We start from the raw sequence: 13,047 nt of genomic DNA, 5'->3' as shown, positions 1-13,047 counted from the left end.
GACACCAAGTGTGTCCCCAGTGCAGGAATTCAAAGCACCAGAGTGTGCTCCCGCCCAGCCCCAATACACATCTGCCGGTCTGGGGAGGTGGTTACACCTCCCTGGGACAGGAAGCCTATAGTCCAGGCCTCCCCTGCCGGAGTTTCGGTCAGCAGCAGGAGGCCAGACCCGTATATGTGGCAGTGGCATCCATTTTGTGATGCCAGGGCTTTAGAAAGTCTTTACCGGGTGGACCAGTGTGAACATGTCTCTCCCTCTAGAAGGGTGGAATGCTACCCCCGCCGCCAGAACTGGCGGGGGTAGTATTCCAAAGCATTTGACACCAAACACGACATGTTTCCGTGCAAGCCAGTCCAAAGTTAGCATTTACCGCAAGGTTATAATGCACTTAAGAGTATATGGTCAGGCTGCACCACAAACAGCATCAGAGGAGGTACTCCGAACACTGCAGAGGGGCTCTGCTCATGCAGGGCAGTACAAACTGTCTGAACTGGGGTGGCAGAGTGGGCTAAAGAACGGTGATGGATTAAACCCAGATCTGTTGACTGGGTGTGAGTGTTTGATTGGTTCTGATGCTCCGTCCATCACCACCCCCTTTTGTACTGCTTTGTTCGCCATAATTTGGCAGGGTATGCTCAGACGTGAGTCCCTTGCTCACTTTGCCACTGGATTCAAGCAAGCCTGGCTGAAGACGGCTGAAATGCCAGAAACCGGTCCTAGGAAGCTTGTTTCCGGTCCAGGGAAGGCATGTCTTGGCAGTTCGGGCTGGACTGTTCCCATGAGGCACAGGGTCAGACTGATTTGCATATGGCCATGTCTGAACTGGGGTGGCAGAGTGGGCTAAAGAACGGTGATGGATTAAACCCAGATCTGTTGACTGGGTGTGAGTGTTTGATTGGTTCTGATGCTCCGTCCATCACTACCCCCTTTTGTACCGCTCTGCTCATGCAGGGGCACCCTCTCACATAAAAACCAAGCACTCTGCCTTCAGGATTGTTAAGGCCTGCCATAGGAGTGACTTATAGGTTTTATATGTGTGTACAGTGGTAGTGATATAGGTAGCCTATACCACAGTAAGGGGTGCAGGCACCACCTTACCCAAGCTGCAGTAGCAGACCTGTAGTGTCATTTTGGAGCGCTTTCCAGGGGTGGCATAATACATGCTTCAGCCCCTGGTAGGCCTCTGAGGTACCTATGCCGTGGGTACATAGTATACCATATACTAGGGACTTATAAGGCACTCCAGAATCCAATTAGAGATGTCCCTAATGTACATGGAAACCATTTTACAGAGAAAGCAGATAGTCTGGGATCCTGAATAGCAGGATCCTAGTCCATCTAAGTCATAAACCAGCAAAACACCAGGCAAAAAGTGGGAGCAACCATATAGTCAGATTCCACCTTCCTACACTCGCCCTCTCTCTCTTTCTCTGTCCCTCTCTCTCCGTCCCCCTCTTTCTTTGTCTCTCTCTGTCCCTTTCTCGCTCTCTCTCTATCTCTCTTTATCTCTCTCTGTCCCTCTCTGTCTCTCTGTCCCTCTCTCTTTCTCTGTCTCCCTTTCTCTCTCTCTCTCACTCTCTGTCCCTCTCTCTCTGACCCCCCTCTCTATCTCTCTCTCTCCATATCCCCCTCTATCTGCCCCTCTCTCTGCCTCTCTCTCTCTCTATCCCCGCTTCACACTTGCTCCCTTCGCCTCTCTTTCTCTCTGTCCCTCTCTCTTTGTTCCCCCTCTCTCTGTCCCCCTCTTTCTTTGTTTCTCTCTGTCCCTCTCTCGTAGTTCTCTCTGCCCCTCTCTCTCTGTCCCTCTCTCTCTGTCCTTCTCTCTCTCTCTCTGTCTCTCTCTCTCTCTATGCCCCCTTCTCTCTCTGTCTCTCTCTCACTCTTTCTCCCTCTGGCCCTTTATCTCTCTCTGTCTATCTGCCTCTCCTTCTCTCTGTCTCCCTCTCTCTCCGTTCCTCTCTCCATCTCTCTGTCCATCTCTCTCTCGCCCTCTCTCTCTCTGTCCCTCTCTCTATCCCTCTCTCTCTCTGTCTCTCTCTCTGCCTCTCTCTCTTTCTCTCTATGTCCCTTTCTCCCTCTCTCTCTCTCTCTCTCTCTCTCTCCCTCTCTCTCTGTCCCTCTCTCTTTCACTCTCTCTTCATCTTTCTCTGTCCCTCTCTGTCTCTGTCCCTCTTTCTGTCTCTTTCTCTGTCTCTCTTTCATTCTCTCTCTCTGTCTCTCTCTCTCTCTTGCTGTCTGTCCCTCTCCCTCTCTGTCCCCCTCACTGTTTCTCGCTTTCTCTCTTCCCCTCTCTCTCTCTCCCTTTGTCTCTGTCTCTTGCCATGGGGTACTAAAAGAAAGAGAAAAAAGAGCCCCGAAGTCAACAGTGGATAGACAGACACGTCACCCATTCAGAAGCAGTTCAAAACAACAATCCTCCAGGGCCAGGACAAACACGAGAGTGGAGAGGAAGCCGTCAAATGAGGAACAGGGAATTGAGACAGACAAGAACTCTAGCCAATCATGAGCAAGTGACTGACTCGAAGCCCATTCTCTGTGTTGTACAGCACCCAATGGGTCTGCCTGGCCTGAGACAGGATCCCTCTGGGGACCATCCTTCCTGGCAGACGGCTAAAGGGCCTGTATGTGAGGCATACAAACACTCTGGGTGGACGGCGGCCTGGTCATCTTGTGGTTGTTATGTTTATGTAGACTGGATAGAGGCCCAGCCACGGCTGCCCTGTCCCTGAATGCCACTTCCTTTCAGTGCAAGACATTTGTTTCCATTGCTGTCCCTCGTCAGTAAAGGCTTCTCAGTGGTGTAAGGCTCTTGTGTGCTTCAGCTGGCCCCCCTCCATCATCCTAGTGCAGGGTTGACCTATTGCAAGCGGAGCCTTCCTGTCCCCATCCATCCACCCAACCCAAAACCCACCCATCCATCCATTTGTCCAGCCCACCCTCCCACCCACCTATCCATCCATCCATCTATCCACCCATCAATCTATCCATCCACCTTCAATCTATCCATCCATCTCACTAACCCTCTCACCCATCCATCCGTTTGTCAAGCCCACCCTCCCACCGACCCATCCATCCATCCACCCATCAATCCATCCATCCACCATCAATCCATCCATCCACCCATCAATCCACCCATCCATCCATCCCACCCACACATCCATCAATACCACCCACCCATCCACGAGACACGAAGATCCCATCATTCCAGCTTTTTATGGATTGCCTAAAGTCCCAAAAAGGTTTAGTTGAACCCCTGAGACCTATTGTCTTGCATCTGGGTTCCATGATGGAACGTGGCTGTCATCAATATTTCCACCGATACACGTTGACGTATTCACATGCGGAATCTGCTCTACACTGGGAAGCCTCATATGAGGAATGGTATCGATTCATCACGGATCCCTGTTGATATTAAGAGCGGGTCGGCAGGAGTGCAATAGATGAGCTGTTGTGTCTTAACTATCCTCCCTTGTCTTTTATTCTGTGGGTTAAGGGATGTTGAATATTGTTCCAATATTTGTAATGTACATGTTTTAATCGATTTTAGGGCATTTCGTTTCTGAACATATAAACAAAAGAAGGTATATGGATATGCGTATCGTTCAGCATTGTAATATTAAAACTAGGTGTCTTTTTTACAATCTCGTGTGGAAAAAAAGGTGCTTAGAATATAGTTTGGATGGTGATAAATTCGAGGGTTTGTGATTTAAAGTTGGATTTGCCCATTCATCCTAAATAGTTTGCATTTTCCCATCCATAAGAACCAACAAACCTTCCACATGAGGGTATTATCCTGAGAGAGTTGAGAGAGTTAACCTGTTTCCACTCACCTCCTCCATGAGCCGGAGAGCACCTTGCACCGGGGTAAAGACTTCTTCGCAGTCAGCCATTGGGATGTCTCCTTGAGTCGTGTCGTCAGCAGCGCCCTGCGCGATATCACAAGACTGACATATATTACAAAAGAACAAAGCTACAAAACTACCAACAACCCAATGTCAAAAGCATGGTCCCTATACCACCCCTACACCCCGCTTATTTCACTATCACAGCGCCGCTTTCCGGAGTTCGGGCTGGACTGTTCCCATTGGACGCAGGGTCAAGACTGATTTGCATGTGGCTGGGTTCACACTGGAATGGCATGGTGAGCAAAAAAAGATGGATTTAGGCCCAGATTTCTGTACTGGAGTGAATGTTTGACATTGTTCAACCTTCTGTCCATCAATTGTCTTTTTTGCATTTGTCACCCCGAGTGGGGTGGGTATACCCAGACGTGGGTCCCGTGCTCTCCATGCCACTGGAGTCATGCTATCCTGGCTTAAGAGGAGTGAAACCCCGAAACCGGTCCTAGGATGTTTGCTTCCAGTCCAGGGAGAACCTGGCCTGGCAGTTCGGGCTGGACTGTTCCCATGAGGCACAGGGTCAAGACTGATTTGCATATGGCTGGGTTCAAACTGGAACGGCATGGTGAGCAAAAAAACGATGGATTTAGGCCCAGATCTCTGTACTGGGGTGAATGTATGCCATTGTTCAGCATTCTGTCCATGAACTGTTGTTTTTGCATTTGTCACCCCGAGTGGGAAGGGTATGCTCAGACGTGAGTCAAGTGCTCTCCATGCCACTGGAATCAATCTATCCCGGCTGAAGAGGGGTGAAACCCTGAAACCGGTCCTAGGATGCTTGTTTCCAGTCCAGGGAGGACCTGGCCTGGCAGTTCGGGCTGGACTGTTCCCATGAGGCACAGGGTCAAGACTGATTTGCATATGGCTCGGTTCAAACTGGAACGGCATGGTGAGCAAAAAAACGATGGATTTAGGCCCAGATCTCTGTACTGGGGTGAATGTATGACCTTGTTGTGCATTCTGTCCATCAAGTGTTGTTTTTGCATTTGTCACCCGAGTGGGAAGGGTATGCTCAGACATGAGTCCTGTGCTCTCCATGCCACTGGAATCAAGCTATCCTGGCTGAAGAGGGGTGAAACCCCGAAACCGGTCCTAGGATGCTTTTTTCCAGTCCAGGGAGGACCTGGCTTGGCAGTTCGGGCTGGACTGTTCCCATTGGGCGCAGGGTCAAGACTGATATGCATATGGCTGGGTTCAAACTGGAATCGAATGGGGATGAAAGGCTGGGTGTACGCACCAGGATTCAAAACATTTTTCATGAGGCTTCAACTGGAAACATCAGTCCAACAGACCTAGCAAATTCAACACTAAAATCCCATTGGACGAAGTACTTGAGGAAAAAAATGAATTCAATACAGAGAGACAATTTTTGTTCCTAGCTTCACTTTGATCTCAAGCATTCTGTTAGTGATGCCCCAAATGAATGTACGGGCAGATTCAAATGTGCACTATAATTTAATATAAGTCTAGTGAAAGGGATGTTCAATGTTTATATTAAACACAAATACAAATATATTTAAATTGTTATGCAGACTATTTTAAGTTTGAATTTTAACGTATTGTTACCACATTGACAACAGAGGCAGGGACCCAGCTCCTAAAGTTCGAATTGCATGTCATATTATTTAAGATAATAAAAAAAAGAACACATTATTTGTGCACAATGGACAGCTGGGCATGGGTTTATATGAAGGTATTCGATTGTTTCAGCTCCTGCAAACTACTTTAGTGGGGCTTCTCCAGGACAATGGAAAACCAAAGCAGTATTTTATGTCCTATTTCACAGAGTGATGACTTAGTGGTTGGATTATTGTTTATAAGATATGTTTGTAGAATGGAATGCCCCACATTGTTGGAAATGGCCCTTTCTGCAGGGTTATCCCAAAACATTATGTCTTTCTTGCTATTTTTCTGACCTTCTTTTTGCTGGCTGAAGGGCTCTGGGCACTTTACCACTGCTACTCAGTGCTAAAGTATATGTGCTCTCACACCTAAAACTTGGCATCATTGGCTTACACCTGTTTGGCATATTTAATTCACTTGCAAGTTCCTTTGTAAAGTGGTATACCATGTACCCTGGGCCTGTAAATTAAATGCTACTGGTGTGCCTGCAGCGCTAATTGCGCCACAAAGATTGTCAAACCTTTCTCAGGCCTGCCACTGCAGGGCCTGCATGCACAATTTACTGTCACGTAGACTTGCCATTTAAAACTATTTTTCATGCCTTAAACGCCCCTTTTTATACATATAGGTCACCCCTAAGGTAGGCCCTAGGTAGCCCTATTGGCAGGGTGCTGTGTAAGAAGAAGGTAGGGCATGTGCCTTTATTGTGTGGCAGGTCCTGATAGTGACAAATAGCCTATTTTGTTTCTCACTACTGTGAGGAATACTTCTCTCATGGGCTTGGGAATTCCCTTACTTGTGTTTAAGTGGAAATTCCTGATCGGAAAGGAGTAGCGTTATCATGTTTGGTTTGTTTAGAATAGAGGTGATAAATCCTGCTTACTGGTGTAGTTGTATTTTACATTACTATTTTATAAAGGCCACTTTTAGAAAGTGGCCATTTCTCTGTGCTTATAACTAGCGTTTTGCAGCCTGACTCCAATCCACATCTGGGGCAGAGTGAGAGCTACACTTTGTGTATACTTTCCAGACAGCCACCACACAGGAAGGGCTGGGTGTGACAGGAGAGGCATCTGCATCCATCTGCAAACTGATAGACTTCCTGGGCTGGAAGAGAGGGAGGCGCACACAATTACATTTGTATAGGCTGTGTCCTGGCCCGACACAAAAGGCTGATTTACCCCCTACTGATGTCTGGAGCCAGGACTGGGATATAAAAGGGGTGTTGTGCACTTCTAAAGTTTCTTTTGAAGTCACTTCTACATCAAAGACATATGGAGTATAAGTACAGGGACGCTAATTCAGTACTGGCATAGTATGCACAATAATGTTGTTTCATCATGTCTAAAACATATGGCTTTCTCTTATTGCACCTATTGAGATGTTTCACAATTGCCTAGTTGTCAAAGTAATTATTGATTCATGTTGAATCGGTCTATGTTATATGAACAATATAATATATATATTTTATTATAATTCTGTGTGAAGTCTTTTTTGTGGTGTATTTATTGCGTTGCTGGTGTGAGTGTGTTGTGCAAATGTTTTACACGTTGCCTCTGGGGATAAGCCTGACTGATATGTGCTAAGCAGCCGTGACCGCTGCAGGTAAGAGCGGTTGGGCCAGCTGGGGGGGGATTTCGAGAGACGACCACAAGGGAAAATAAAATTGCATTTTCCCTCGTGGTCGTCTCTCGAAATACGTCCCTCCCCCCCCATTCCCCGAGCCGGCCCAACTGCTCTTACGTGAAGCGACCATGGCTGTGCCAAGCTATCAGGGGGTGAGCATAGGTTATCTTTGTGTGTAACTTATTTGCCCTGACTAGAGTGGTGGGTTCTGCCTGTCTTAGGTGCATGCCCTGGCCAACCAGACACCCCCTTTCTAACACACATGACCTGGTGTTATGCATCTCAAATAGGAAGGTCATAGCACAACCATTTCTTCACTGATGTGAAATTAAAGGTTTATTTTGTGTGTTGTTAGCAACTACATACAATTTGGTCTTGAAAGCAAGTTTATATAGGCTCTGGAGTTTTCTGTGACAATAACAATTGTCTTTGTATGATGTAGCATGTAGTGGAAATTGTGTTCTAAACTTGTTTTCAGAGGCATGCTTTCTGCAGTTGTCTTTATCATTAGTAATGCCAAATATAATTAATAAAACTGACCTTTTCACAGGTTCAGTTGTAAGATTTCTTTGGTTGTGTTTAACTACTCTGATGGCTGAGTTCTGTTTTGGCTCAGGAAGTTCCAATATTACAGTCTTCATAATTGTTGAAAACACCGTGAGAAAAGTATTTTATGAGAATTGTTTGCTGGATGAATTAACAAAAGCCACCGTGTTCGAGGGATGTGCAGAAACAATAGGGTCATTGTGGGATAATCAATTCAGAGGGGACTGGATCATGCTTGGACACATCTTGACGCATCAAACAACATTAACCACCCTGAAATATATCAATTAATGTGAATAATCGGCAGGCTTGGACATCAAAAGTCCCGGAAATGTTAGCAGAGGTCGTGTCAAGGATTCTGAGGCACATGGTTAATGTCTGGGATGATTGTAGGCACATAAAGCTTTCTAAACAATAGTTTAGTGAGAATAATGTGCCTTCTTGGACTCTACATTTGCTGAGAGTTAAGTCAATGGTACCTCAGCCACGTGCACATTTTACTGAGAACTGATCTATAGTTTAACACAATAAACTGTATTAAGCATTTTCGGAATCAATACATGTCTCCATGCAGCTCGGGAAACAGAAAGCTAGTATTATTTTGGGGCAGGTTTAAGAGCTATAATGTGCTCTCTACAAACTTTGGAAGTAATCGAATGTTTCCTCAGTTCATTTTAGCACAATAATGGTTTGCAATATTAGGACTGTTTAACATTAAGCGGTTTTAACAATTGATAAAGTTCTCAGTAGAGGTTTCCCAGAAACTTGAATTTTCAGGTGATATTTCAATAGTTGCAGAGGGCAACCTTTGGAGGTAAGTGATGCATGCCCCTGTACTATTTCATACACCATACAACACTTAGTGCACCGAAACATGCAACCTGACAGCATTTCATGGATCATGCCTCTGAAAACTATGCCATGAACACGATCTTCTGGCGACAGGAGACCATGTGTGCAGGGACTTAGGCTTCAAGAACTTTGTGGCATAAACTTACTGAGGACAAACGCATCTGGTGCATGGCTGTGCAAAACTGCAGCTGAGAGATGACTTCTTCCTGCTCCTGGGGGGACCGGGGAGCCCCCTCCACACCAGGGTGGTCAGAGAGGGCCACGTCAACCCACTCGAGGAGGAACCTCAGCGACCCCCGCTGCACCGCCAGCGCCAGCAGCAGCTCCATGGCCATCCGGCGCCCAACATGGCTGCTGCTGGTACCAGGTCTGCTCATCTGCTTCAAGAAGTCGCTGACCTGCGCCAGGCTCTGCTGACCCAGAGGGGGGATACGGTTCTCGCTGGCCAGGGACAGGGCGGGGAGGGAGGCCAGCACAGAGGAGGCCGTGAGCATCACTTCGCTGCAGAGGTCTCCATCCGGGGACTGTCCGGCTAAATGCCAGTGCTGGCGCAAGAGGGAGAAGACCATTCTCAGGCCGGCTTGAACGGCCATCTCAATCAGGACATCTGCCCCCCTCTGGCCTCCTGCACTTTGGACCAGGCTGGTGTCAGACCTCAGGCACACGAGGGCATCACGCGTCATGGCCACGTCCACGCGCAGCGGTCTGTGGAATTTGGTGGACACAGCATGGAAGATCCTCTGGAGGCACAAGAGCCGCTGACGCAGGAAGTCAATGAAGGGCGCGTTCTGGAAGACACGCGAGGCCACGTGGAGCTGGCTGTGGAGGAGGGCGGTAACGTAACGCGCCCGCTCCAAGGGGCTGCTGACTTCCTGTTCAAAGTCCAGCAGCTGTGGTCCCAGCAGATCCTTGGCTGGCAGCGCCACGGGGACCACCTCCTTGCTGCTGAGAAGTTTCTGGTAGAGATTGGATGTGAGCTCCCTGGTAGCGGTGGCCGTGCCATCCTCGGCCGCCCATGAGTGGTTCAAGGCCTCCTGCCAAGTGGTCAGTACCTGGGACTGGTACCAAGCCATGGCTTCCTCATTGTACTGCAAGAGAAGAGAAGGGCAGAGTTAGTGCATTCAGGGAACCCCTGAAGCCGGGCACATCTTCGGTAACTTTGAGGATGAGGCGCTGCCCACTCCAGGCTTAAATGCAGCTGAAAATCATCTCACATTTTTAGTAGTAAGCAAGCATGGCCGTAAGCTTAAAACAATTTTCAGGCGACAATAAGAAGCATTTTTCCATATTTTGCGATTCTCGATTGGTGGAAGATTCTATGTAAAATCCTGTGTATTGTTTACAACGCATCTATTTGCTTTATTACTCACTTAAGAATAGACAGCTCTAAAATCCTTTCAAAGTCATTTGTTTTTGTGTGTGGATTTTTAAGCTTATATTCCAAAAGGGGAAAATAACGAATTTTGCTGAATTTCGTACTTTTGTCATCATTCAAACATATAGGACATGATAAAACACTGGCCATGGGGCAGCCCCATAAGAGGACCATATCGCAGAAGAATGTATGACGTTACAACACAAACATTTACAACGCATGCCTTTACAATGCAGTTTTTACATCGCAACATCCATTACAACGCATGATTTTACATCGCATGCCAACATAACGCATTTTTAGAACCTACATTTACAACGCATTCAATTACAACGCATTCCATTACAATGCATATTACTTTTAGGGCAACAGTAGGGTAAGTGTTGGATAGCGTAAGGGTAAAAATTACTATTCCCACTCCAGTGAGTGCAACAGTAGGGTAATTGTTGGATAGTGTAGGGGTAAAAACTACTATTTCCCATTACTTACCTTATATTGCGTTGTAATGGCATGCGTTGCAGTGACATGCGTTGTAATGAAAATTCTCAAAACAAGACTAATTTACTTACACATACAGTTGCACCAGTAGAAAGTATTTTTGTGTGTGAGTAAATTTGCTTTCATTAAGGGTTCTAGGGTGCGGATGATATGGAAAGGTGGTGAGCATCGACCAACTTGTGAATTTGTGGGGATTCACAATTTGTTTCGGGGCCCATTTCCACTAGACATGGTTGTAGATGTACTTCTGCCCACTGCAGGGCTGCATTAAAACTCTCATTGGTTCACATTGAAGATACCTCTCATGCAATTTGTTAATGAATTGTATTTACTACAGTTCTCTCTCTCTCTCTTTCTCTCTCTCTCTCTCCCACACACACACACGCAGACACACAAACACACAATACAAGCACACACACACACGCACACACGCACTCACACACAAACACACACACCAAATACTCCACACATAAACACACACACCACCACCCCCACACACACACAAACACACACCACATACACCACACAAACCCATACACACATACACTCCCCACACACAAACACACACAAACCACATACACATGCTACCCCCACAGAAACAGACACTTAGCTGGTCGTAGTGGATATCGTTAAACTACATGTGAGGTTGTAACAGTCAGGGAAGAGGGCGGTCTACAAAGCCGCTTTCCACAATAAGCTCGATGGTGGTCTACGGATATTTGAGATGCACAATAGTGAGCTGTCGGGACTGTGCCCTTTGTGATTGTGAAGTTTTGTGCAAGAGTTAGAAGACCATCTGTAATCCCTCTCTGTACCAAACACCCAGGAAGGGGATTCTGACCAAGCATAGCGGTGTTGAGATGGGTGTGGGTGGAGAAGGTGTTATACTGGAAGACTTCAGTATAATCTAGGACCCTGAGTCAGGACGAGGAAGAGTTGGCTAGCAGCCACGCGGCTTGGAAAGCACTGACAGAGAGAAGCTACACAATATAGGACAATGTGGCACCCAGGGAACCCGGCACTGACTACTGTAAGGCTGAACATTCCTCAGGGTAAATAGCATCTGTATATATATCACAAAAAGAGGGGGGATCTCGGAGCTATAAAGGTCCAGTGTCCATGCTCCCTAAATTCGATATCTGACACCAGGAGGACAAAGTTCCTATGGGCAGGTGCAAAAAGTCACCACGCCCTTAAAAAAGAAAGTAGGCAAAATGACCATTTCTAGCCAGCTCTGATGCAACACGGGTTTCTGGTACAGGCGTGACTGCCGGGGCTAATCGACTTTTAGCGCAATGGAAAGTTGATATTCGAAAACAGTCTTTATTTGACGGTAACAACATGGGCCAAGAAGAGAAATCAAACAAGGTAGTTTCAAGGACTAGGACAACCAATATGGCTGAAATACACATTCAACCCTTTAACAAAGTGTGATGCATAAGGCAACTGGCAAAGGGCGTCAAGAGGAAGAGAGAGCAGCACTCTCACTGAACCTCGATACGAGAAAGGCTTTTGACAGAGTCCCCCTGGGTAGAGAGCCAGCGCTCTCTGGATCCAGAGACAAAGCCTGCTCTTGGCAAAGGTGGTCACACCTTACCCCCGGCAGGATCTGCCTTGGCAGAAGCGGGAACTTCAAAGGCCCTGCAGCCTTTGAACCCTGCCCCAGCCCCTGCTGTTAGAAGCAGCTGCCGACCCCCCAGTCCTGCCCCACTTTCGGTGGGAGGATTGGCAGGAAAACTAGGTAAAGTAGGAGGTGGGTCCACCACTCAGATGGGGCAGGCAACATAAACCCTACTTTTCACTATCTGCCATCTTCAGGAAAAGGATAGTAGTCTATTAGGAGTCAGGGTATGCCCACCTCCCATGTGGAGTACGCATAATGAAGGTGTAGGCACCCTACAGGTAAGCAGCCCATTGGCTACTACATATCCTCACATGAGACTGCCCCTAAATTCAGTATTTAGGCAGCTACACGAGAACCTGACTTCAGATTCTGGGAACCAGCTCTAGTCTTCAGCATCTGCCAGCAAAGACACCACTGTGGTCAAAGACCGGCAAACTCCATGTCTATGCGACTCACCATTGAAGAACAAACGTTGCAGCAACCAAGGATTGTTGGTTCACCAGCCTGGTGGAATTGACTCCTGCATGCCTCCTTCAACTCGCGGGATCCTCTCAGTACAATGACCGATATTGGAAGCAACCTTGTTCCTGCCAGCCTGTACCCTCTTGCTAGTGGCGTTGATGGCGTAATGCAGCAGCGTGGGCACCACTGCCTCCTCTATGGAGGCCTGCCCTGCATCACACCTATGGCCTGACGGCAACCTCTGTAACCACAACCCAAGATCTCTGGTACTTCAGCTCCAGGTACAACCTGACTGCCTGCTGAACAACGAGTCCTGGGACCTCAAACACCTTCATCCCTTTGACGAAGACGGCCTCTGACCTTCCAAGGGACCGTGGTCATCCGAAACTCCATGGCAGAGTCCTCCTTCTAGCGACCGCGTCGGTAACTGAGTTAGTGGTCCTCTGCTACCATGAATCCATACCAGATAGGGCGATCGCTGGGTTAGCGGTGTGCCGAATCCATTGGGTTCTAGTGACCTGCTGCTGGCGACCAGGGCGGCA

At 47.5% G+C, this 13,047-nt stretch overlaps 1 protein-coding gene across 7 annotated transcripts in view; it reads right to left on the bottom strand.

The window, feature by feature from the left end:
* The window catches only part of LOC146863653 (putative E3 ubiquitin-protein ligase HERC1), a 1,482,062-nt gene that overhangs the window by 1,386,764 nt on the left and 82,251 nt on the right, over window positions 1-13,047 (bottom strand). For 6 of the 7 annotated variants that reach the window (XM_085627737.1, XM_085627739.1, XM_085627735.1 and 3 more), the window contains exons 2-3: window positions 8,693-9,634; window positions 3,831-3,944 (exon numbers count right to left, since the gene is read on the bottom strand). In XM_085627737.1, the coding sequence (XP_085483863.1) occupies window positions 3,831-3,944; window positions 8,693-9,619 (1,041 nt within the window). In that variant the 5' untranslated portion in view covers window positions 9,620-9,634. The remainder of the gene's footprint in view (window positions 1-3,830; window positions 3,945-8,692; window positions 9,635-13,047) is intronic. The other variant, XM_085627740.1, reaches the window with a different exon arrangement.

Source organism: Triturus cristatus, chromosome 2_1, assembly GCF_964204655.1.
Source record: "Triturus cristatus chromosome 2_1, aTriCri1.1, whole genome shotgun sequence".
NCBI classification, from domain to species: Eukaryota; Metazoa; Chordata; class Amphibia; order Caudata; family Salamandridae; genus Triturus; species Triturus cristatus.
Note: the sequence above shows the minus strand (reverse complement) of the source record. Positions and strands in the feature narration are given on the sequence as shown.